The 26,413-nt window shown below is 30.1% G+C and overlaps 5 protein-coding genes across 9 annotated transcripts; 3 read left to right on the top strand and 2 right to left on the bottom strand.

Annotated features, from left to right (window-relative positions):
• The first annotated feature begins 399 nt into the window (after positions 1-399).
• On the top strand, positions 400-3,602 carry LOC119603700 (flap endonuclease GEN). The gene is made up of 5 exons (XM_037955823.1): positions 400-657; positions 718-1,036; positions 1,102-1,255; positions 1,321-1,624; positions 2,139-3,602. The coding sequence occupies exons 1-5, from the start codon at positions 500-502 to the stop codon at positions 3,568-3,570; spliced, it is 2,367 nt and encodes a 788-aa protein (XP_037811751.1). The 5' UTR covers positions 400-499; the 3' UTR covers positions 3,571-3,602.
• Positions 3,603-4,510: 908 nt separating this feature from the next.
• Positions 4,511-6,920, top strand: LOC119603698 (mini-chromosome maintenance complex-binding protein). The gene is made up of 3 exons (XM_037955821.1): positions 4,511-5,946; positions 6,023-6,266; positions 6,454-6,920. Exons 1-3 carry the CDS (start codon positions 4,709-4,711, stop codon positions 6,838-6,840), a joined length of 1,869 nt encoding a protein of 622 aa, XP_037811749.1. The 5' UTR covers positions 4,511-4,708; the 3' UTR covers positions 6,841-6,920.
• Positions 6,921-12,877: 5,957 nt separating this feature from the next.
• Positions 12,878-14,253, bottom strand: LOC119603677 (40S ribosomal protein S3a). The gene is made up of 2 exons (XM_037955795.1): positions 13,852-14,253; positions 12,878-13,426 (listed from the first exon to the last, which is right to left on the bottom strand). The coding sequence occupies exons 1-2, from the start codon at positions 14,190-14,192 to the stop codon at positions 12,961-12,963; spliced, it is 807 nt and encodes a 268-aa protein (XP_037811723.1). The 5' UTR covers positions 14,193-14,253; the 3' UTR covers positions 12,878-12,960.
• A 1,044-nt stretch (positions 14,254-15,297) lies between these two features.
• Positions 15,298-26,288, top strand: LOC119603669 (coiled-coil domain-containing protein 102A). 5 transcript variants are annotated; one of them, XM_037955786.1, is made up of 11 exons: positions 15,298-15,652; positions 15,720-15,830; positions 16,033-16,226; positions 16,394-16,563; positions 16,882-17,020; positions 17,087-17,180; positions 17,244-17,582; positions 17,796-17,903; positions 21,636-21,802; positions 21,986-22,778; positions 22,962-22,991. In XM_037955786.1, the coding sequence occupies exons 1-11, from the start codon at positions 15,515-15,517 to the stop codon at positions 22,974-22,976; spliced, it is 2,268 nt and encodes a 755-aa protein (XP_037811714.1). In that variant the 5' UTR covers positions 15,298-15,514; the 3' UTR covers positions 22,977-22,991. The 5 variants fall into 5 exon arrangements, with proteins under 5 accessions (XP_037811714.1, XP_037811712.1, XP_037811713.1 ...); XM_037955784.1 differs by lacking the exon at positions 22,962-22,991 and adding an exon at positions 23,103-26,288 and having other exon boundaries at positions 15,300-15,652; positions 16,394-16,593; XM_037955785.1 differs by lacking the exon at positions 22,962-22,991 and adding an exon at positions 23,079-26,288 and having other exon boundaries at positions 15,300-15,652; positions 16,394-16,593.
• On the bottom strand, positions 18,529-20,300 carry LOC119603670 (glutaryl-CoA dehydrogenase, mitochondrial). Its single transcript, XM_037955788.1, has 2 exons — positions 19,681-20,300; positions 18,529-19,550 (listed from the first exon to the last, which is right to left on the bottom strand). Exons 1-2 carry the CDS (start codon positions 20,141-20,143, stop codon positions 18,757-18,759), a joined length of 1,257 nt encoding a protein of 418 aa, XP_037811716.1. The 5' UTR covers positions 20,144-20,300; the 3' UTR covers positions 18,529-18,756.
• Positions 26,289-26,413: the final 125 nt, after the last annotated feature.

Below are 26,413 nucleotides of genomic sequence, written 5' to 3'. Positions count from 1 at the left end.
TATTAAAGCTATAACTCATTTCAGCTAAAAAAGGCAATCAAAATGTTGCTTTTTATAAAAATATATCTATAGTTAATGGAAAAACCTCTGTTTTAGTAACACTGAATAGAAACACCAGAGTACTGCGCTACCAAATTTTGCAGCGGCGTTTATCACTAAATGTGCCGGTAAACTGACAGCTTTTAGCCGGCTAAATTAAATTGACTTAATAGAAATTTAACTAAAAATTGGAGTTTTTACAAAATGGTGAGATTTTTACTAAATATTTAATTTTTCACTAAAATTGTCGAAAAATTTTAAAATTTAAATTACCGCAAATTTCAATATTTTTTTTTCGATTTTTTATTACTTTCTTTTGGGTATTTTTAAATTTCCATTTCTCTGGAAACCCTACCTATTTTCACTAATATGTTTTTGTTTGGATTGGCGCAAGTGCATGAATATTTAAAATTGAACATAAATTAAACATATTTTAAATCAATTCTTAATGAATTAATACATGGGTGTAAAAGATTTATGGAGTATCTTAACACCTCATGCTGAACGTAAGCCCATAAGTGAACTACGTGGCAAAACTGTAGCAATTGATCTTGCGGGATGGGTCTGTGAAAGTCTCAATGTTGTAGACTATTTCGTGCATCCTAGACACCATTTGAAGTAAGTGAAACATTTAATTTCATTATAAAAATAATTTATAATTATTAAAAACTTTTACAGAAATTTATTTTTTCGCACTTGTTATTTAATATGGGAAGAGGTTACTCCGGTTTTTGTACTAGAAGGTGTTGCGCCCAAATTAAAAAGTCAAGTTATTGAAAAACGTAATGAAATTCAATTTCGTGGCGTAAAACCAAAAGAGGCTCCAAGCAGCCAAAGTCAAACAAATGCACAAAAGACATCGAATAGTGATAAAGGCCGAACGCGATTTAATCATGTGTTGAAACAATGTGAAAATCTATTATTGGCAATGGGAATACAATGTGTTCAGGGACCTGGCGAAGCTGAAGCATATTGTGCATTTCTTAATTTGAAAGGGGTATGTAAATTTTGTGTCATTTTGGTAATTTTAATAAATTTTTTAATTATTATTTTTTCTAAAAGTTAGTCGATGGTGTTATAAGTCAAGATTCCGATTGTTTTGCTTACGGAGCCATACGTGTCTATCGAAATTTTTCTGTATCCACACAGGGAGCCTTGGCAGCACAAGGAGGTGCAGTAGATATCTACGATATGAGAAATATTTGTTCTAAAATGGGTAATTTTTATTAATTGCATTCAAAAGTTTACAATATATTTGAAATTTTTAAATGTTTATATTAGATTTTGGCCAAAATAAAGTGATAGTCATGGCTTTACTGTGTGGTTGTGACTATTGTCCTGATGGCATAGGGGGTGTGGGCCGTGATGGTGTTTTAAAACTGTTTAATAAATACAAAAATGATGAGATACTAAAACGTATACGTTCTTGGCGTCTCGAAGATGATAAATATACAGCATTGGAAATGAGAATAGATGATAAGACAATTTGCTCTAATTGCGGCCATCTGGGACGTACACAAAGTCATACTAAAAATGGTTGTGGTGTTTGTCGTACACATCGTGGTTGTGATGAAAGTTTATGGAAGTAAGTAAGAAAATCATTTGTAAACTTGCACAGTGGGGAAGTTACTAAAAAAGATTCCGTTTTTAATAATATTATAGTCAACGAAAAGCGTCATAACTATATATATTTATATAAACTCTAATGGTTTACGAGAGATTCACATTTAAACATTTTCACCCAATTTTCACATTCTTGGAATATTTTTGAAATCTTCCATAAATTTTTTATTTGATATATGTATGTATTAATAAAAAAATACTAGGTATTTGTTTTCCATTGATATATATTAAGTTTATGTTATACCTTATCATATTGAAATTGCTTCACTTCGGGGATCCCTACTTAGGGACCAGTAAAGTCTAGAACCGCCTGGGTAGATTTATAAACTCGCCCACTTTTCTCTCAGAATTGTATAATTTTATTAAAATCGGAATAGAAAAACATTTTTAAATTCTAGATGCAATCTCTCCATCCCTCTTTTAAAATTTCTCCACTGCATACCGAAACACTGATAATTTTTCCTGAAAACTTTTAGAGAAGAACGTCTATCTATAAAAGCTGAATTGGCAATGCGTAAAAAAGCTTTAGCAGATCCTAAATTTCCATCAGAAGAAATCATTGAGGAATTCCTTAAACAACCTACAGATGTTCCAAAACTGCAGTTGCATTGGCGTCAACCGAATATGGTAAAATTCATTAAACAGGTTGGACATCTATTACAATGGCCAGAAATTTATTGCTTTCAAAAATTCTTTCCTATTTTAACAAGATGGCAAGTGTTGAATGCTCAACGTTTAAAGGAATTGCCCACAGCTGTAATGTATGTAACACCCAAAGAAATTATAAAGAAACGTGTGGTAAAAGGTATTGCAAGCTTAGAATTATTATGGCAAGATGAAAAGGGTATTTTTAATGGTTTAATACCAGATAATCAACTGCAGGAATTTTTAGCCGACAATCCTAAAGGCTTACAGGACCTTTGGTCTACAGTTGAGCCCTTTGATAAGTTAGAAATTGCTTACCCTTTACTCGTGGAGGCATTCTTAAAATCAAAAGAAAAACCGAAAAAAGTTACGAAAAAATCTGCAAAAACTAAGTTAAAATTAAATGAAGACCAACCTTTAGGTTCATTAGAAAATTTAAACGATCTTTTAGAGGCTACTAATGACATAGCCAAAACTTTAAAGCCAAAAAAACAAACCAACAAGACAAAAAAAGTTAATTCAAAGCAAGGTTTACAAATGATTGATAGATTTTTTAAGCAAAGGATTGATGATGCTCTAGAGGAAGGAAAACAAAAAACTCCTGTTAAATCGGGGAACAAAACTGTCCAACAATGTTCTACCCCCATAACCACAAACATACCATCGGATTTAGAAAGTGATGTTGATGATGAAGCTTTCAATATGTCAGATATTGTAAATGGTATTGTGGAGAAAACAAATAAATCTTTTACTTTGACCTCCCACAAAGGTAAGCAACTTCGCTATGAAGCAATGCCACAGGATTTTAGCTTTTTATTAGGCGAAACTAAACCAATTGCTACCGAAACAGAAGGATATCTTGATGATTTTGATTTGATTAGGGAAAAACGTTTACTTTCGAATTCCTTTCGCAAATCTACAAACATTAATGAGAAACGTATGTCTCTGGATGATAGTTTCGATGTTTTAGTTAAAATGGGCAACAGTAGAAACTCGAATTTAAATGATAAGAAAACTCAAATCAATCGTCGTGTATCGACCATTATAGATCGTTTTAAACAAAAACAACGCATCAGTTTGAATGTTACAAATAGCTCCGTTGAGGAACAATGTGTTGATGATGATAAAAATGTAAGTTATTTTTTTAATAATAGCTTACAGCAAGAAAATGATGATGTCTTTGAGAGACTCATGGAAACTAGTTTAGCTAAAAAATCAGGTATATGTGATGATGATAATGATTTTGTAATTTTAAGTGATTAACAATAAAAACAATCCGATTTGGCAGTAAAAAAGTGAAATTTGTTTGATATAGAGTTTAATATAATTCGAAAAAAGGTTTTCGAAATAGTATTTATACCCTACACCACTTTAGTGGGGAGGATATATTGGATTTGTGCTGATGTTTGTAACATACAAAAATATCCGTCCTAGACCCACCTTAAAGTATACCAATCGGCTTAGAATCGTTTTCTGAGTCGATTAAGCTATGTCCGTCCGTCCGTCCGTCTGGCAGGCTGGTTGGCTGGCTGGCTGGCTGTCCATGTAAACCTTGTGCGCAAGGTACAGGTCGCAATTTTCAAGATAATTGGATGAAATTTGGCACGCACGTTTTATTTGACCCAATCGGTCCATTATTTCACCTAGCCCCCATAGAACAGAACCCCCCGAAAAGGGCTTCTGAGCTCATAATTATGTTAAATATACAGATATATCGATAAAATACGGCACAACTAAGTTTTATAGAAGTCTTGATGACCCTGCCAAATTTCATAAAGATCGGGCCCCATTTGACCCTAGCTCCCATACAAAGTCCCCTTCAGAAAATTACTTGAATGTCCCAAATTAACTTATAAACACAAATATCGCGATGAAATTCAGCACAATAAAATATTATGTAAATATAAATATATTCACAAAATTTTATCGGGCTTGGTCCATATTTGCCCCTAGCCCCCATATAAAGCCTCTTTCAGAAAATTAGTTTTTCATCCATAAATTGCCTAAATGTATCGGAACAAGGGAATATTGAAGATAAATGCTTTATTATGAAAAATAAATCACATTTAATATTCATAACTGGTGTAGGGTATCATATGGTCGGCCACGCCCGACTATACTTTCTTACTTGTTTTTAATTATTTTTAAAATTTACATTATTTTTATTTATTCAAACAACTTATTAAATGTTTGTTGGTATACGGACTGCGTTGCCAACTAAAATTAATTGGCAAAACTACCGCTTGCAAAAATAGCGCGCTAAAAATGTAAACAAAAAAAAAGCATTCAACAAAAAATTATCATTACACAAAAACATCGTGAGGTTTGCAAGCGTATTTTTTTATTGCTTAAAATTGCAAAAAACAAGGAAAGTTAAACTTCATTTAAAATAAACAACACCATGTTTGTAAAAAGTGAATTATCAAATATACAACTACCACAATCTCCCGAAGAATTTGCTGGTCCAAAAAATACAGAATTTAATAAACTTCTTGAAAATCCCAAGCTCTGGTCTAATGTACCATTGTTAAATTACACTCCATTGCATCAGTTAAAGGACAACACATTGGTAAGATTTAGAGGTATGATACAGGATATGCAAGATCCAGAAATATATCTGGAACGATACGAATGTAAAAAATCAGATGGTTCTGGAACTCGCATACAAGAGGGTAAATATAGAGATTGCCTACTGTTGGAGCGAGGCGAAGAAGTAGTCTATGACTCAAGTTCGAATGTGCAGGGCGAGAGGAGAACTTTATTTGTTATCTCTATACCGGGCATAAATGACTGGACCAAAGAGTATGAGGAAAACTGCAACAAAGCTAATTTGCCTGTAATTAATGTAGAACAACGTGAAAATGTCGCTGAAGGAGCAAAAAAGAGATCAGCTCCACTAGAAGATGAAATGGAAATTGATTGTCCTGATAGCAAAACTCATGTTGAAAGTGAAAACAAACCAAATTTAGAAGCTACAAAACGTCAGAAAGTCGATACAACAAAGGAATCGCAATCAAACTCCTCTAAAAATACTGCCTTGGGTGCTGAGTATTTGTTAAATTCTCCCATACCTGATAGACCCAGTAAAGCATGTATGATTAAAGTATATAAAGACTTCGATTCATATACCCTCAATACGGTTGTAGATGTCATTGGATTTCTATCAGTAGATCCCTCACTTGATGCCTCTAGCATGGAGGTGGATAATTTTGAAAGTACTACAGAAATACAAGCTCTCAATCCTCCTCCATCTTTAATACCTAGATTACATGCTATAGCCGTTCATAATTTACCCCATGTAAATCCCCTAATGGATCTACGTTTACCCATGCCGACTAGTGACAAAGAAAACTTAAACATACAAGTTGTACAGAAAGATCTACGCATGCTTTTAACTTTATGTCTTTTCAATGATGACTTGGCTGCAGATTATTTGCTATCCCATCTTATCTCAACAGTTTATAGTCGTTGTGAATTACAAAGTATTGGTAAATTTTCTCTTAATATTTGCAACATTCCCAAGGAGGCTTTGGCTGATTACACAAAACAATTGTATGAAATACTCGAATTAATAATACCCGCAAGTCATTATTTACCCATGACTTTGGATACAATGAATACTGCAGCATTCGTTCCTAAGTAAGTACATACATTCTTATATCAAATTTTAATTATTTTATTAATGATTCATTTGTTTATTTTTGCCGTAAAATAGAAAAGATTACGAAACAAATAAATTGGTCTCTGGTTTATTACAATTGGCACCCCAAACTCATTTAATACTTGACGAGACCCATATGCAACAGGGAAAATTAGAAGCCAATGGAGTTATGGGCATACAAAGCATTGCTCATCTTATAAATCATCAACAAATTAAATGCAATTTCCAATACTATGATATTGATTATAATGTAGATATACCAGTGTTGGTGCTGAGTGAGGGTCGCAGCATGTTGCCGGTAAGGAATTTATGCTCACACATTCTATAGTTTTGCATAAAATAGATTCTATATATTAGCTTACAGTCTAGTCTACTTAGTTTAAAGACCAGCTTACAATCTAGTTTTACTTAGTTCGCATACTAGTCTATACAATATTCGATATTAATTATTGCAATATGTTTTTTAATCAATCATTTTCTTATAGAGCGACATATCATTGCCCCTTAAAACCGATACAGAGTCTATACAACTAATAACTGAAACATTAAAGGCGGCGCATCATTATCTCAATCAAAATTCACGTCTTGATCAATTTCGTCGCTTTTTAACGTTGGCAAAAACTTCTCAATTTTCTATGAATCCGGATGATACTGAAATGATACAAAATGATTTCGTTGAAATGCGTAAAGCTGATTCAGTGACAAACGCAGATGATTTACATTCACTTTTGGTATTGTCTCGTCTATTGGCAATTGCCCAGGGCAAAGAAATACTCGATAAGGAATCTTGGAATATGGCTAAGGAAATGGAAACAAAACGGCGCCAACGTTTAAGTGAGCTGCCAAAATCTACATTACGTACGCGTCAATAATGTATTTTTAGAGTTAGTATTTGTTACATTTTAAATAAAGAAATAATAAAATAAGACTTTTTTAATATTCATAACTGCAATACGAGTTTTGGGTGTAGAATCCAATCATTATCGGAATTGTGTTTGAAAACTTTAAAAACATGCACATTGGTTTAATGAAATTCAACTAGATCGGTTATATTTCCGATCTAGAATCCAATTGTAACAATATCATTGGATTTCATTAAATCCGATGACACTGAAATTAGAGCCGATGTTAGGTCCCATTCAGTTACGCAACGATTGAAAGAAAAACGCAATCGTTAAAAAAGAAGCTGTTTCATATCGTTTCAATGCTTTACGATTGTCGCTACATACATACGGTTTTGTTTGTTGTTGTTTTAGCGATGGATCGTCAAATCGGAATGCAGAGTCGCCAAACGGAAAAATTTTAATTGAATTGCAGAATTATGGTGAATAGATGAGTTTAGAACTATTTACATGCATTTTCATCTTGTGGAATGGGAATTTACTAAATTTTTTCATATTTCAATCTCTAGGTTAGGTTAGGAAGGGTTATACACCGTAAAAACGTCGTATATCCACTCGGAGACCATAAGGTCCATTGTGATTCCCTTCAAAAAGTGAAGATTCAAGACAGAGAAGACAAAAACGCTACAACAACACAAGAATGAAAGAAAATAAGTAAAGAGGATATGTGAATAGATAATAAAATACAGATACATAAATAATCATAAATAATAACGAAAATCCATGTACTCCTATAAAGCCCAGTCAAAGAAGTGACTAATTCCCTTGACAAAACCTAGTAGGTTGCGAGAGTTAAGTCCCGCAATTTCCCCCAGTTCGCCGTGGAACCTATTCCCTAGCCATTATAGCCTAGCCGTTATACTACTGTCCCACTTACTGACAAAGGTTCTAACTGAGCAGTGTCCGGTTAGAAACCCTATCAGAACCCTTAGACTGCGTCTTTCCAGTCCTATAAGTATTTTGGTAGCAACCATATCAAGTTTTGGCCATAGGGCCTTTGATATCTTGCAATCCAATCTACTATTCCAGGACTGGTTAATGATGTCATGTATTCTTTCAATCTCTAACTAAAATGAAACGGAAATTTTAATGACAAATAATCCCGCACCCGTGATATAAATTTCCAAAGACAAAATTATATTTTTTTTAGCAATTTTATAGCATTTTGAAATTTCTCTATCTTAAAAAAATAAACATTTCTGTATTAGTTTGTATAATATTCATTTGCAAAATAAGTTTCCTTACTAATTTGGACATGTTGAACATAAATCCGTCAAAATATTTAGAAATCTATTTTGCTCCATGCTAGATGGCAATCAAGTGGATGTGTACCACACCCTTTTGAACTATCAAGTTATTTCCTAACAATAATAATAAAAAAAAAAACAGTAAATGTACTTTTTTTAAACTTTATTTTAAAAAAATCTGTAAAAAATATAAAAATTTACAAGCACATTATACATACATTTGTATATCTAAAATATGAACAAATCCACATGGATTATAAATTATTAAGTATTTCGATTCACAAAAAATACAAATTTACGCAGATCTAGGTAATACTTTTAGCACAATACTATGGCTACAACACTTTAAATATTAAATAGAATTGAAAATTTGTATTAATTTAGAATCGATTTACTTAATAACTTGCGTTTCGTTTAAAAAAGCTATCCGTATTAATCATAGGTTAATGAGAACGAAAGTCGTTCGTCAATCTGTAAAAAATAAAAAAAAAAACAAAATATTAAAATTTTGTAAAACTAATAAATTAATTTAAATAAATTTTATAAAATATCAGAGTGGATTTGTGTCATTTATTAATCAAATGATGGGGAATCCGAAAAAGTTTCATCATTAAACACCACACTGTGAAAAATCGTTGTAAAATTTACAAACATTTTAGAAAAGTAAAATAATCCACTAAATGTTTGCTTTTTCGCAAGGATTTTCCTTCAGTGTTAAAAGTTTTCTTTTGCAGAACAAAATGTAATTTACCTTCTTAAAAAAGAGATCCAAAAACCCATAATAGCCTAGTCAGCTGTTTCCACAGATTTTCTAAAAAAGAAGGGAATATATTAATATAAGAGAAATTTTGTAAAATTTATAAAGAAAATAAATATGTTTCATAAAAAATCAGAGTGGATTTGTGTCATTTATTAATCAAATGATGGGGAATCCGAAAAAAGTTTCATCATTAAACACTACACTGAGAAAAATCGATGTAAAATTTAAAAACAATTTAGGTAGGATAGGAAAATAATCCACTAAATGTTTGCTTTTTCGCAAGGATTTTCCTTCTGTGTTAAAAGTTTTCTTTTGCAGAATAAAATGTAATTTACCTTTTTAAAAAGAGATCCAAAAACCTATAGCCTAGTCAGTTGTTTCTAAAGATTTTCTAAAAAATAAAGGAATTATATATTAATATTTAAAGATGTATATAAAATATAGTTTGTTTTATAATGATCTAAAGATTAATATACATATTCGCTTAAATGCTCAATTAACTTGTATAAATAAATTTTTATTTAAAGAAAATTTAATAAATATTGAAATATTTAACATTTAAGCGGAATGTATTTATCAATTATAATCAGTATGGATTTAGTGTCATTTATTGTTCAAATGATGGGGAATCCGAAACAATATCATCATAAAAATTTTATTAAAGAAAACATAGTAATTTTAATACAATATTTAGCTTACCTTACTTGAAAATCCGATATTATATGCTATAAGATTCAGCATTTTTTACAATCTGTAAAAAATTAAACAGAAAAAAATTTGTAAGTTAAAGTTTATTGTGTTGTTTTTTTCTTTAGTTAATAACAAAGTAATGTTTGATTGAAATCAGCAATTCAAAATTGCGTTGGGTTGGGAAAGTTTTCTTCATGGCTTATCAAAGCGAGCTGGGTTAGAGTTATCATCATTTTGTCAAAACACATGTTAATATAACGTATATACGTATGTAATAAAGTTAATAAATATTTACCTTTCTTTTATGTGCATGGAGTTATAGCCCTGTGGTTTACTTTATGAAACAAATCTGTAAATAAAAATATAATATTCATGATTAGTGATTTGAAATTTAACAACTAATTGTTAAGTAAGGTATTTTTAAATTAAATCAGCAATTTTAATTTGCGTTGGGTTGGGAAAATTCTCTTCATGGCTTATCAAAGCGAGCTGGGTTAGTGTTATCATCATTTTACAAAGTGTGAACAGTAATCCCATGATTTACGTCATAATTGTCTTCATGAAATTAAGTGAATTAAATTTAATTTATACATACTAAAAGTATGAATATCTCCAGGTTTTGAGAATCAACAATGTTAAAGACGCAAATCGTGTTATTACTATTTAATTTTTATATCTTTTTTTAATGCTTACCTTCTTTTTTGCATAAATGCTTCCACTATTTTCAGATAATTTTCACTTATTGTTTAATATCTGCAAAAAATGAACAAAGTTTCTGATTAATAAATAGAAATTGAAAATATTATCGAAATAATTATAATGAATATAAATCAGCAATTTAAATTTGCGTTGGGTTGGGAAAATTCTCTTCATGGCTTATCAAAGCGAGCTGGGTTAGAGTTATCATCATTTTACAAAGTTTATATACAATAATGCCTTGATTTACGTAGAATTTGTTTTCATTATATGAAATTAAATTCATTCATACTAATAATATTAAGAGTAATATGTACTTCTTGAGTATGTATAAGAAGAAAATCCAAGTTGAAAGAATCAAACTTTCTGCAGGCGTAAATCAAGGTATAACTGTCTTATTTTTATACATACTTTTTAAATTTAATGCTTACCTTTTTTTGCATAAATGATTCCCCATGCCTATTAATGTTTGCTATTTCATTTAATTTGGCTATATAGTTTGATATCTGCAAAAAAATTAACAAAGTTTTTGATTAGTAAATAGAAATTTAAAAGATTTTCGAAATAAATTGAGTGAAATTAAATCAGCAATTTATATTTGCGTTGGGTTGGGAAAATTCTCTTCATGGCTTATCAAAGCGAGCTGGGTTAGAGTTATCATCATTTTACAAAGTCTGTACAGTAATCCCTTGATTTACGTAATTTGTTTATGAAAATAAAAACATAGATTTCAAAAGTTTCATATCGAATTCATACTGAAAGTATGAACATTTCTCAGTTGGCATTGAATATGTTTAGGTAAATCAAAGGATCACTGATAATTTATTATAGATTACTTACCATTTCTGTTTAGATGCTTCTCCATCCATATTAGTTTTTACTCCCTCTAAGCATCTTTTTATATGGTTTTTGCAATCTGCAAAACAAAAAACAACATAATTCTCCTATTAGTAAATTGAAGTTTAAAAATATTTATAATAGATAATGAAAACTTAATTCAGCAATTTAAATTTGCGTTGTTTGGGATATATTTTCTTCATGGCTAATCAAAGCGAGCTGGGTTAATGTTTTCATCATTATATTTGTAAAAAATTTAAAAGTTTATTTGTGTTAAAGTATGCTTACCTTTATAGTTTTAGAAATCCACTAATTTTAGTACATCAGCTTTAAAAATCTGTAAATATTAAAATAAATTTAAAAATTAGTTTTGTTATATTATAAAAAGAAGGAGAATAGGAAGTGTAGGCTAATGTTTAATCAGTTCTACTATCTAGATGAAATAGCTTACATTATTTGGATTCAAGTTTCAAAAAAAAAATTACATCATTTTAAATAATATTCGTAAACAAAGAGTAAGAAGTTTTTGTAAAATAAAAGAAATTGTAAAAATGTTGAAATTAAAAATAATTTCACTAAATTATTCATCTTAAATAAATAAAATAAAATTGTAAGCGCATTCAGGTTTAGATTCTAAGTTGAATTTAGTTTTTCTTTAAGTCTTTTAGTAACACGCGTGTTTTTTATTTATTAATTTAAATTTTCTTTAATTTTTTGTTTATAAAAATATAGTTAAATATTTGAATTCTTCTACTCTTTGTTTGGTTAAATATTTAGATAATTATTTATTTAATTTTTGTTGAAAAAACTCACCTTAGTTGTTTTCAAACATGTGGCAATAAATGTAAACTGAGCATGGCCGCATTTAAATTTCATCTGAAATAATAAGGGAAAATAAAAAATTAGTAAATCTTTAAACAAAACAATAATATAGTTGTTTTCTTAATTATTTAAATCAGATTTATGTTTCATCAAGTCTATTCAAGAGTAGCAAATAAATAAAATAAACATCATAGACATCCTAATTAAATATAGTTAAAACAAGTAAACAATAATTACCTTTAATTTTTGAGACAGAAAATTTCCCTCTGCAGTTTCACTAACTTGTAAATCTAAAAAAAAAAAGAAAAAAATTATTAATTATTTTAAAAATTCACAAGATTTTAAAATAATTTAAATTTCTAATAATTAATCAGATTGGTATTTTCATCAAGTCTTATTCAAGAGTAGCAAATAAATTAAAAACATCATGATCAAAATTAATGATTAAAAAAATACGTTTATAAAACTTACATTTTTCGTTCAAGTAGACGAATGAAACACGTGGTTTTTCCATAAAGCATGATGAAAAAGGCCACACTAAAACAAAAAGAAATTATGATTAATACATTTTGTATTTAAATACATTTTAAATAATTGTTTTTTCTTTAATCAGTTAAAAGTTGTCATCAAATAAATATTTTATATTTATCAGCGACGAAAAATAATAAAACATCATTTTATTAAAAAATATTTTCTTAAAGTTAAAAATAAAACTTACTTTATTTTTGCTGCGTCCATTTTGTAAGATGTTCTCCCTGCTAGTGTTGAATGATAACTGAAAATCTGTAAAGAAATTAGAAACGAAGACACTTCCCTCTAGGTATACAACTACAACAATGTAAACAACCCTCCCGTTTTTTTTTTTTTTTTTTTTTGTATTAAGATAACATAAATTTATCACAAATAAACTAAACTACCAGATTTTTTTTTTTTTAACCAAAACTTTTTCTTAAAGTTCCGTTTCCATTTCTTTTCATTTTCTTGTTTATACAAAAATGTATGTTAATTATTTGTGGATGTTATATACTTAAAAAAGGCTTAAACAGACTCTTGTACTGGAGGTTCATAACCTTCGGGTCTTTCAATGACAGCACCTTCAGCTGAAACAACAGCTTCGGTACCTTTGCCGCCACCATCACCGTGCAATTCCAACAATTTGGACAAATCGAAACGGGGCTTCTTCAATACCTTAACCTTGCGGATGTAAACATCGTGCAATGGGTAGATACGTTGGCAGATCTTCTCGATATCCTTGGCAATAGAATCCAAAGCCAATTTGCCAACCAATTGTTTCAAGTCGGAGGTGGTGACTTCATTGGTGATAATTTCGTGCATCTTAGCGCGAATCTTGCGGACCTGAGAGTGTTGAGCATAACAGGTCTTGCGTTGGGATTGTTGATCCTTAGCGGTGAAACCAATGCAGAAGACACGGAGCAAATAACCGTCAGTGGTCTTGGCCTCAACAATACCTTCAATGAGGGTTTGCCATTTCTTGACCATAGATCTGAAAAGGGCAAACAAAAGTTGTTGTTAAAACAAATCGTGTTTTAATATAAAACAAACAATATTGTTAATAATATAGTTGCATTTTAGTTGTAAATGTTTGGTTTACAAATCCAAACAATTTGATACACAAACATTCATACATGCATTAGACACTTTTTCACATGCACACACATTTTCAATCTAGTAAAACCTCATGGTTTTATATTTTTTTATAACAGCTGCATTCTTTCCACAAATGTTTATGTTTTTATTGTTATTTACAATTTTCATCTATTAAAAGTCCATAATTTAATTGTTTTTAGTTAATTTTTAATGTTTTTAACATTTTTTCCCATTAGGAATCTTATTTTACACACACACACACCCACACTTTGTATATACACTAGCATTTTTTTCATTCACTTTTTTGTTTTGGAACATTACCTGTATTTGTCGGTGGTCAAATCCATACCGTGGAAATTACACAAAATGTTACGATCTTGTACATCTTCAGCGATGAGACGGAATTTACGGAAAGAACGTTCGGAATCGTTGTCCTTTTGCAAATCACCCAAAGCAACTTCGAACACACGGCCCTTCAAGTAGTCAGAGGCGATTTTCTGACCCTGGGTACGGTTAACCAAGGTTTTGCCAATTTGGCGAGTGGCAAACATGTTAGGGGCTTTAACATCATACCAATCTTTACGGGAGAAGGGATCAACAACCTTCTTTTTGCCACCTTTTTTGCCTCCTTTGGAGAGACCCTTATTTTTACCGACCGCCATCTTCAGAGTTCAAAGCGGAAAAAGATCGAATCACGTTGCTGACGTACTGTCAAAAGAAAGGAAGTTAAAAAATTGCCCACTGAACAGTAATTTTTTCGTTAAAAATTGACACTTAACGACCAGTGCTGCCAATTAATGCTATGAAAAACCAAAACAAAGCTTGTTTTTTGAAGATATTGGTATTGTTTAAAAGTAATTAATTAAAAATAATAATACTTTAGGTTAGAAAAAGTGTTAAGAAGTTTCAAATTATAATTTTAATAGCATATTAAATTTTTTTCTTTTATATTAAATATTCACTTTATTAAATCTGGCAACATGTTTGTGTAACATTTTAACGAAACTTTTCCGAACACTTCCTTAACTGTCAGTGCTATAATTGCAACGCTGGGTTAATTTATATCTAAGAGTGTTGATAATTCTTCGATTTTTTTTTGTAACCAACTTGAAAAAGAGTTTATAAAATATTTCTAAAACCAATATTTCCATATTTTAAGATTATTAGAACATTCTATTTAATAAATTTAATCCATAAATATTAAAGGTATGATTTAAATTTCGCAAAAAGCCTACATTTTTAGAAATATTTCAGACAGTATATTCTGAGTTTACCCATATCTGAACCATGTTGTTCCAAGTATTTTCAGACTACAATATTGACTATCAACACTTTTCAAATCAAAAAATAAATTAGAAAATTATATTTTTTGTTTCTTAATTTTTTTTTTTTTTATAATTTGTATGCAAATTTCTATCTTATTTTAAAAGTTCATGACACTTCTTGCTTATTTTATTTAATAAAGGTGTTTTCAGTCTACAATATATGCCAAAAATGTTTGTATCATAATACAATTTTCTAGTCTCAACAAAATGTATATTTCGATTTTTAGAAAAAAAAGTACTGATATATTTGGCATACGGGTTATTATAAACAAATCAAAAATTTTATTATAAAAATGTAAGAAGTGTAAAAAAACAGCAAAAATAATGCAAAATTTACATAAAAAAAAATTTACAGTTCAAAAAACACAACTGAAAACATAGGTGGCTCACAGGCGATTTTAACCCAACGGCGTAATTTTTAGTATTAGTCGACGACGCCGTTAAATTTTGACGGCGCAGATCTCTGCACAAATTTTTCCGAATAGTAAACAAAAAAAAAAACTGCAAGTATAATAAAAAATTTTCTTTGCAAAAAAGCAGCTTAAAAATGCATTAAAACAGTCGAATTAATTTGCAAATTAAATAATTTATAACGAACAAAGAAGAAGTTATTAATCAAATAAAGACGAAAGCATTGATTTTGCAAAAAAGAACACAAAATGTCTCAAAGTACGGCTGGTACTGGAGGCGTCAGTAGGCGTGAACTGATAGACCACACAGCGGTTGGTGTAGGTATTATCAATAATACTATAACTGCAAGATATGGTGCTGGCGATACGGAATGGGAAGCTCGAGAGGTTAGTGCCACAAATAAGTCTTAAAATTAAAAACAAATTGCAATAGTTTATTTTTTTCTGAATTTAGTCTCAGCGTCAAAGGGAATTGGAAGAGGCACGCGCTAGAGCAGCACAAATGGAAAAGACTATGAAATGGTGGTCTGATTGCACTGCCAATTGGCGGGAAAAATGGAGTAAGGTAAGTTGAAATTTGCATAGTTAATAACACGGTGACCGGCGGAGTTGTTGTATTTGGTAACCAACCAAATTTTATTTATATTTTTTGTATTTGTACATACAATGCACTTTATATGGTTGCCGTTGCTGGCTACTTTTTGTTTACTTTTCGAAATTAAATCGATATACATATGTATGTATTTCTCTTTTATTGGTAATATAAGGTGCGTAACGAACGCAATAAAGCCAGAGAAGAAGCTAAACAATTGAGAGCTAATCTTGAGATGTCCATGAAAGAAGCAAACTCCTATAAACGAGAGAAAAATGATCTGGAAATGCAAATATCCCAACTTAAAAAAGAAATGGAAAAGGTTCATTCGCTGATGATGAAACATGCTGGACAATTTCATAAGACAGGGTAAGTAAATCTAAGGGTATTAACTTTATAATATACCAACTAACTTTAATGGAGTATTTAGTAGACAATGGTTTTTAATTTAAAAGCGGTAGTTTATCTTTAAGATTTCGATTATATTTTCTTATTTAATATCTAAATATTTTTTTATTTATTTTTATGAAATATAGAATGGCTGATACTGGAGAAGAAAACGAAGCAAATAGTAGAGATGCTAATTGTTCTCCTGATATATCTTCGGATGGTTTAAAAAATGTCAATAGCGAAGATGGTTTAGTTACTAAGGCAGCAGCTGGTGGTGAACTTAAAGATCTCGATATTGAAGAATATGTTTTAAAAGGTGCTGTACATAAAAATTTATCCGATTTGGGTAAGTTTAAAAATCGTACAATAATAATAATTCAAATAAATTATTAACAAATGTTTTTAATAATTTATTGATTTGGAGGTTTTTACCAGGTTATGCATTAAAATTTCTAGAAAATCTTGTATTTTTTTAATTTTATTCGTAATTCCATTATTTATGAACCGATATTGTACATTTTCAACAGCAAACTTCTCGAAAGCATGTCTGATAGAATTACACAATATTTGAATCTAGAAGATATATGATATCTAGAAGATAATAACAAACAATTATTTTCATCTTTTTTAACAGATGAAGTTTCCGCTGAGGAAAAACGATTAATTCAACAATTATCAAAAGATGAATTCGATGAAGATTACTTATTGCAAAAAATATCGATGTTACAATTGCGCTTAGATGAGGCACAGAAAACTGTGCAAGCAGAAAGAGAGTAAGTATATTTTAATAATTCTATTGCATTTAATTACATAAAAATGTAATTGTTTTTTTTTTTTAGCGAAAAACATATACTACATAAAAATATTGAAAAGCTATCATTAGAAATACAAGAAGTTCGAGAACGTCAAGAAGAATTACGCTCAGCTAAACAGGTAAATTGTATAACGAAATTTCTATTAAAATATCTTATAACTTACAATAAAATATAATTTTAGGAAGCAGTACGAGAACTATTAACACTACAAGAATCTCATCGTGCTGAAATGCGTATTATAAACAATTCTCTACAAGAAGAAATAGCAGCACGCGAGAATCTTGAACGTCGCTTAAGTGAATTGCGTACAGAATTGGAACGTTTGCAAGTGGAAAATGCCTCGGAGTGGGGTAAACGTGAACGTTTAGAAACGGAAAAATTGGCTCTGGAACGCGATAATAAAAAATTACGAACTGAACTACGTGATTTTCAAGAACGTTCGGATCGCAAAGGAAGACCTATGCAAGCAACCGATGCTGAAAATCGTGCTCTACAGCAAGAGTTAGCTGATCGCAGTAAGGTAAAAGATGACTTATTTATAAGATATATACATATACCTATAAACATTTATAATGTTCTAAATTTATGATTAATGATCAAAATACCTTTCTGATGCTTTCAGTAGAACTTTTTTTAATTTTTTTATCTAAAGACCTTTTTTACGGAAAAATTATTTTACTTTTTATTACCAAATAAATATATACATATATGTTTTTTCAAAATTTCATTTCAGGAATTAAGCGAACTTAAAATATCACATTCCAAACTAAAGAAACTGTTATCTGAAACCAATACTGAGCTGGGTCATGCAGTAAGACGTGCTGAACAATATGAAGCCGAGGTAAGTACAAAATTCTATTCTATTATTGTGACAGCACTTAACAAACTAACAGAACATGTTTAATAAAAGCTTTTAAGAATATTTGAAATTAACTACAAACTTTTGATAAGTAATTAAAATTAACGTAAAAATAAATAATCAATTTCTCAACAATTGGGGGTAATTCTCAATGATTTTTTAGATTAGATTTAAGAAATGATTTTTTCTTTTATTATTCCTCATATTCATACAAGTCCATAAGCGTCATAAAATGTTGTTGAAATTAGTACAATTAGACTAATTAGCACTTTTTTCTAAACATATCAATTAATAAGAAACAGAATTCAAAATTTCATTGTTTAGAATATTATACGAATACAATTTTGCCAGAGGGCTAAGGATATAAATAAAAGCTTGTAAGAGGGTGTGATTTAGAGATTTAGCTCTGTTCGTGTATGGGTTTTGAAAGTAACAAAGATTTCCCAATATTTTAGAGATTGCTAAAATTAATAGGGTAACAAATTTTTAAACCAGTACACTTTTCTAAAGTGAGAGAGATTAAACATTTACATATTTTGAAGTCAAATGTGGAAAATGTAAATTCTTATCGAAAACTTGATGTTATGCAGAAATTATGAGGTCTTGATTTGAATTCAGTATTAATATAAGTATTTATTTACATTTTACGCTACACAACTTTATTTTCTTTTTTAATCTTAAATGCATAATTACAGTTTATTAATCTATAAAGAAAAAGACAAGAAAAATTTTTACATTGTAACATAAAGTGTAAAATTTTAGGGCACGATATATAAAAACCTATAAATGCAATGTTTCGAATATGTTCAATATTTACATACATTCTCATCAAATTTTAATTGGCAAAAGCAGGAATACCGGTAATAGCACGACCCAAAATTAAAGCATGAATATCATGTGTACCTTCATAGGTATTAACAGCTTCAAGATTCATAACGTGGCGTATGATGTGATACTCATCGGCAATACCGTTGCCACCCAACATATCACGCATAACGCGAGCAATTTCCAATGATTTACCAGAATTGTTACGTTTAATCAGGGAAATCATTTCGGGTGTGTGCAATTTTTGATCCTTAAGACGGCCAACTTGCAAACAGGCATGTAGACCAAGAGCAATTTCAGTGGTGGCATCGGCTAACTTTTTCTGTATCAATTGATTGGCGGCCAAGGGACGTTTGAACTGTTTACGATCCAAAGTGTATTGACGAGCAACTTCGACACAAGCCTCAGCGGCACCCAAAGCACCCCAGGCAATACCATAACGAGCATTATTCAGACAACCAAATGGTCCTCTAAAACCAACAACATTTGGTAATAAGTTTTCTTCGGGTACATGAAGATCATCCATAAGAATCATGCCGGTAGCAGAAGCTCTCAATGAAAATTTGCCTTCGATTTTGGGGGTGGCTAAACCTTTGGGAGATTGTGAACGATCCACTATAAAGCCACGTACTTTATCATCTTCTCCCTTAGCCCAAACAATAATGACATCGGCAATGGGAGAGCTAGTGATCCAAGTTTTGGAACCATTTAAAATATAACATTTGCTCTTACTATCATATTTAGCTCTAGTTTCCATGCCAGCTGGATCACTGCCATGATTAGGTTCAGTAAGACCGAAAGCACCTGAAAATAACAATAATTTAAAGAAAATCTTATCACTTATCATTCTCTTAGTTTGTGTGTACTGCTTATCTTTTAAGCAAATTGTACTTATTCACATGCTTTCATTAGGCAACAACAAAACTAAACTCACCGATTAATTTTCCTTGAGCCATAAGTGGTAAATATTTTTCTTTTTGTTCAGCTGTACCATAGTCGTAAATGGCACCCATAGCTAAAGAGCTCTGGACACTCATGGCTGAACGATAAGCAGAGTCAACACGTTCAACCTCGCGTGTCAATAAACCATAGGCAACATTGGAAACGCCAGCACAGCCGTAGCCATTGAGAGTACAGCCCAAGGCACCGAGTTCACCAAATTCTTGCATTATAGCTTTATCGAAAACTTCGTCACGATTTGCTTTGGTTACTCTGGGCAATAGGGTAGTTTGGCAGTAGTTACGGAATGAATCACGTATGGCAATTTCATCTTCAGTTAATTGTGATTCCAAATTTAAGGGATCTTGCCAATTGAATTTTGGTTCACTTGCTTTGGTGGCAAAACTAGCTCTTGAAACAAGAGGACGTAATTTGCTTAAAAGATTTTGGGCAATCATTTTTTTCAATTATATTTTTTTACAATTTTGTCTCAATTTTATTATTTGGTTAGATAAGTATCCAATAAACAGCAAGAACCAAATCAGCTGGTGTGTTTTTTTCCACTACTGCTTCATACGAGTATTCTCACTGAACTAAACTGGGGGGAACATACAGGTTGTGGTGGTTTGCTTATATATTTTTTTTGGTTTATGCTCGCAAACATGTTAAAGTTCTTATCAACTTTAAGTACACTCTCACTTTTTAGTTTATTCTCTCAATTATTTTATTAATATTTACAAGTACGATTAGTATTATAATGAAAATGTTTAAAAAAATCTCTCCACATTTTCGTACTTTGTGAGATGCATGGGTGTGTTTGTATGTGCGTTTGTATTTTTTATGGAATAAATCTAATCATTTAAATATCATGCTTATGGTGTGTTTTAAAAAGAAAACAAAAAAACGTACATTTTTGATCTATACTACTAGGGATTTTATGTGATTCTATTAACGTAATGTTTGATAAGATCTGTAATGAAAATATTCAATATTGATATTTATTTGTTTATTAATATAAAATAATGAAAATTCAAATCTTAATCATTTTCTCATAATATTACAGTGCAATATTATATTTGTATAATCAAATATATTTGCCTGAGCATGTTAAAGCCAATTGAGTATTTGGTCAGCTCATTTCTAAGATGTTTATTCTGTTTATAATTGATAGCTAAAGCCGTAAAAATAAAATTGCATAGTACATTGGAATGTCCCGGTTCCTAGAACTAGAATAAAATTATAACAAAACTAGAAAAGAACTAGAACAGAGCTAGAACAGAACTATAACAGAACTAGAACAGAACTAGAACAGAACTAGAACAGAACTAGAACAGAACTAGAACAGAACTAGAACAGAACTAGAACAGAACTAGAACAGAACTAGAACAGAACTAGAACAGAACTAGAACAGAACTAGAACAGAACTAGAACAGAACTAGAACAGAACTAGAACAGAACTAGAACAGAACTAGAACAGAACTAGAACAGAACTAGAACAGAACTAGAACAGAACAAGAACAGAACTAGAACTATACAGAGTCCTGTAATGACAGCAATTAAATTTCTATGTTGGTTACGCATAATTATCTGGATTGTTTAGCAATGCAAATCAAGATTTAGTTGATGTTGTTCTGATATATCCCTTTATAAGGATTGATAATCTCCTTCGAATTTTGTAAAGGAGTAAACAGTTGGGGTTTTTGCCTAGCGCTTTCATTAAGACAGTTGTCCATAGAAAATAATCGAATTAATAACCGTCTCAAAATCTAGTTCACCAGCTTAGGATTTATTCCCCGTCTTGTGCCTATAGCTCCCCTGCCTTGTATACTCTGGCTGTAATGATTTCCATTAATAAGTTATATTACTTATTTTAAACTCTATTACTTATTTAATTTTTTTGTTGTTAATTTCTTCGTTACATTAAATTCTAATAAATTTCGTTCTTTTTAGGTCAAACGTTTACGTCAACGTGTTGAAGAATTAAAGCGAGAATTGGCTGCAGCTGAAGATGAATTAGATTCGGCAGTAAATCAAGTGAGACGTCTGCAGCGCTCCAATGACGAATTAGTCGGTCAAAATGAAGGATTGCAAGTACAGATACAACATCTACAAACCAGGTTTGAATCATTTCTTACATTTTCTTAACAGACACTAAAACTTATTCCCTAATGCTTCAAAAATAATAACCCTAAAAGTTAATAATATTTAAACATTCTAACATTTGGAATGCTGCAAAATATGCTAAACATTTCGCCAATACTAACATTTATTAACTACTACACTAAATCACAACAAAAAAGACGTGCACCTAGTCCACAAATGCGCGGAAGTTTTAATGGTGTACAATTGCGTAATAAAATAGCAGTTGAATTACCAAGTGATTGTTTGCCAAACATTAATGATTTACGTCAGATATTCGATGATGGTTCGGCGCAAGGTAATATAGGGTTACGTCATTCAACTGGCGCTGAACCATCATCCAAGCGTTCCAGTCACACGGAACGTACTCTCTTGCAACAACAGCAAGCGAATAGTTTTTTCGATGCGAAAACATCACATGTTGAAGAGAATATATTTGAAGCAAAAAGTCGTAATCTAGAATTTGAAAGGGCTAAGCAAAAATTTGATAATCCAACGCATTTGCAACATCAACATCATCACCACCAGCGCGAACAACGTGAACGATCATCTGGAAGATATGGTCCAAATAATAGCAGTGGTAGTGGTGGTGTTGGAATGGGAAATGGAAGTGGCAGTAATGGTTCTACTGCTGCCAATCCATTAAGTACTCCAAATAGTCGAGCTAATTTGGCTTTACCTTTGAAAACTACTACAGCTATGAGTGGTCAGAGCAGCGGAAATTCCAATTCAAATTTGAATTCGAATTCATCTAATCTTTCCAAAGACGATATAAATCGTCAGTTATTTGAAGATCATTCACGTTCTTCGACGGTTGGTGGTAGCGGTGCTGGTGCAACAAGTGCTGATGCAAAATTTTACCAAAAAGATAATTCCAACTCAACTGCAACTGGTGGTGGCAATTATTCACGCAACAGCATTAATTTGGATGGTCTAAAAGTATCTGATGATGAGGTAAATAATATTTCTAATTTATCCTTTTATTAAAACATTTATTTATCTATTTTTAAAATTAAGTGTGTGTGTGTTTTCTTTGTTTTTTTAATTTTCATATAAATTATTTTATTTGCTTTTTTGTTAATTTTATTACATACATAAATCTTATATTAATTGCTTATCTGATCTGATATTTGTAAGTATTGCACTTTTTAATATGTTTTCACTTGGTAGTAAAAATCATTTAAAATTCACCAACCTGGAGATACAATTATAGTAAACGAACTATATATTTCTTTCTTACAATCACTTGTTTAGACTCCGTAATTATGGTTCGACTAGTTTACTGCTTGACGAAGAAACCGAAGGAAACAGTGAATAAGGGATTATAAAACATACATTGGGACTTTGCTATGTTATTTTAAATAACTCTCTCTCGTATTATTAAGCACATAAAATAAGTATTAATGGAAAAAAACGAGATTTTTATTATTATTTTGTCTACTTTAAATTCATTTACAATTAAGTATTATTGTATAAACGAAATATAAATTAAAAAAAATATACTACAGTTATAGGCAATAAAATAAATACATTTGATGGTCGACAAATATATGTAAATCTTTAGTAAGAGATGATGAACAAACTTAAAATATGGCGTAAATTTTTCTTGTAAAAGATCTGCGAAATATATTTGTCCATTTACCGGTCATTTATGAACCAATTTTTTCAATTGTGAATGTTAGAAAAAGTTATTAAAATAAAAACAGAATCTAACGAAACGTCACTATATTAACAACAAAATAAAACTTAGCAATGATCATAACATAGAATTCGTATAAAATATTAAAATGAAATGAAAAACAGATTTGCCAAACGGATAAAATATAGATTTGAATCGAAATGCAGAATAGGAGTATATATATTTTATTGCCTTTAACTGTAATATTTAACAGATTTATTATTACTAAGTATATAAAATATTGAAGTTCTATAATTCGCAATACCATACGATTTTTTATAAAACTACAACCAAATTTGAAGCTATACTTTCATTCCTATTGACTTGTTTAACTGAGTCCGTATTAACATATTAACTTGACCAGATAGTTTTTTTTAACTAAAAGTGGACCCTAATTGATTAAAAGATGTTTAGAAGAAAGATTAATAAACAATTATGAAATTGAAAGTTTATCTGCAACAGCATTAACAACTGCTTTTTATAATAACTTAAACCGAAACGTAACATTCATTATCGAATGAAAAACTATTTACTATATTTCCTGTTCGATATCGAATGCCGTTGCTATATGACGACTATGAATCTCATAAATCTATGAAGTGATTCTGAAAATTAACCTTCTTCAATATTAAAGAACTGTTCAGTTAAAATTTGAACGTAATAAACTTTGAATTGTTAGCTCTTAACACTAGAAAAGAGGGAAAAGACTTCAAGAGTGTGTTACTCACCAGAGACGTCCAACATTTGATTTGAAACTATTTATTACAATTTTGAACAGTATATTAAAGAGAGATCTTCCTTTCAATCTTAACAATTTTGTTCCTCAAAATATCTAAAAATTAAACTAAGGAATGATAAAAAAACTATTATTGTAATTGAATAGCTTTTGTGGATCTGCACTAAAGATTTAGCTGGAGATTGCTCTTTATTTCTTATATATTAAACTTCAAAATTTTATATTACAATCAAAAGATATCAACAGTTTACTGCTTTTAAATTTTAATAGAACAGTTTTTTAGTTCAATATTTTCTTTGGAATAGTCTAGAAATAACACATATGGAACGTTTTTATCGAATGTCGATCTATTAATAATATTGTGTAGTTCAAGATGAAAGAATATTGATACCTGTTAAATATTCTTTGAAAACCCATTGATTTGTTACCTTTTCTGATATTTATTTCTTGGTAACAAAATTGGATTCAATTCTGATATCTATTTTGCTCTGAATGAATTTATAGGCGGCAAAATATCAGGATAATATTGCTTAATATCGAGTGTATGGTTAATGTTGATCAAAATAATATATTTTTAGCGAACACAGATGAAAAAATTGTAAAAGCATTTGTTAGAAAATGACAGAAACCTTATATTATTTGGACTGATAAAATTAGTACTATGACTTATATATATTATTTCATAATAATTATAAGGTAAAATTTAATTTAATACCTTAAACTTAATACTATAATATTAACTATAAGCATCACAGCAATCGTTTTAGAACTATATACATACATATATAACAAACATTTCAGGCCAATCAAATTTGAAAAAGTCGAAAAATAAAGAATATTTTTGAAAAAGATTAAGCTGCGCTGAATATGGCATCTGAATTTCTCCAGGTTTTTAAGATATCGGGTGTTAAAGTTTGAAAAAAATCCGTTTTTGAACATATTTCGTCGTTATAACAGCGGGAAGACACCATTATTTATAATTTTTATTATATTATCTCTGAATGTCCATAGCAAAATCTTTATTATGTCATCTGAATGTCCATAACAAAATCTTTATTATATATTCCTCATTCTTCGAGATATCTTAACTTAAAGCTACATTAAAAACAAGTAAGAATATATAGTTGGGATTGGCCGACCTACACCAGTGAGTGAACCAGTGTTGAAAATGTGGATTACTTATTAATTCAGACATTTCTCTGAAAAATGGTTTATATGTGGCCCGATCATTCCGAAAATCGGCAGTATTATTTAGACTTATATAAAGTAAAGTTTTGTCGATTTTTGTACAGATACTAGAACATTCAACATAATTATGTGTTCAAGAGTCCTATTCGAGGGGTATATGGGGGCTAGGTGAAATGAACCGATTTCAATAACTTTCAATAGGCTTCGTCCTTGGAACAATCGTCTCATAAAGTGATTCTGTAATGACTGGTATACTTTAAGGTGTGTGTTGGATTAATATTTTTGGGTGTTACAAACATCAGCATAAACTCATAAAACCCTCCCCACTATAGGGTGTAGAGTATAAAAAGTTGAATATTAGTTGGATATAGCTCAGCAACAATTCAAAAAGTGTTTTTTTTTTTTTTTTTTTTTGGGAAAAATTGTGACAAATTGTGATATATGCGTTCTTGTAAAATAAAGGCGAAATGTAGTCAAAAACTAAGATTTTGTCAATTTATGAATGTTTCGAAATTTAGATTAAGATATTACGAAGAAGGATGGGAGGTTAAAACATTATTTTAAATTCAACCGCTTGGACTTGTAGGACATAACAAAATTATTTAATAAAGATGTCTTCACTCTCTTATAACGTCTCAAATAAGCCAAAAACAGAATTATTTACAATTTAAAGGCTTAATATCTAAAATACTTTGGTGTCTAGATTAAAGATAGTTTTGACCAACTTAATCATAAATATTAACGGTAATAATATATTTTATGTGTGTTTTAAAACAAAATAAGAACAAAAATATACATGATATTAAAATAAATAAAAAAAATTTCAAAAGCAACAAAAAAATAAAAATAATATTAAAAATAATTAAAAATATTAAAAATAATTAAAAATATTAAATGCAGTACATATATAAAAAATTGGTCTTAAACTAAATTTTAATGATATTTTATTGAAGTTAAAAAAAACACAGGCCTTAAGGATGTGTTTAA

Source organism: Lucilia sericata, unplaced genomic scaffold, assembly GCF_015586225.1.
Source record: "Lucilia sericata isolate MDLA Ls3-8-SP2 unplaced genomic scaffold, ASM1558622v1 Contig000327F_arrow, whole genome shotgun sequence".
Classification (NCBI taxonomy): Eukaryota; Metazoa; Arthropoda; class Insecta; order Diptera; family Calliphoridae; genus Lucilia; species Lucilia sericata.
Note: the sequence above shows the minus strand (reverse complement) of the source record. Positions and strands in the feature narration are given on the sequence as shown.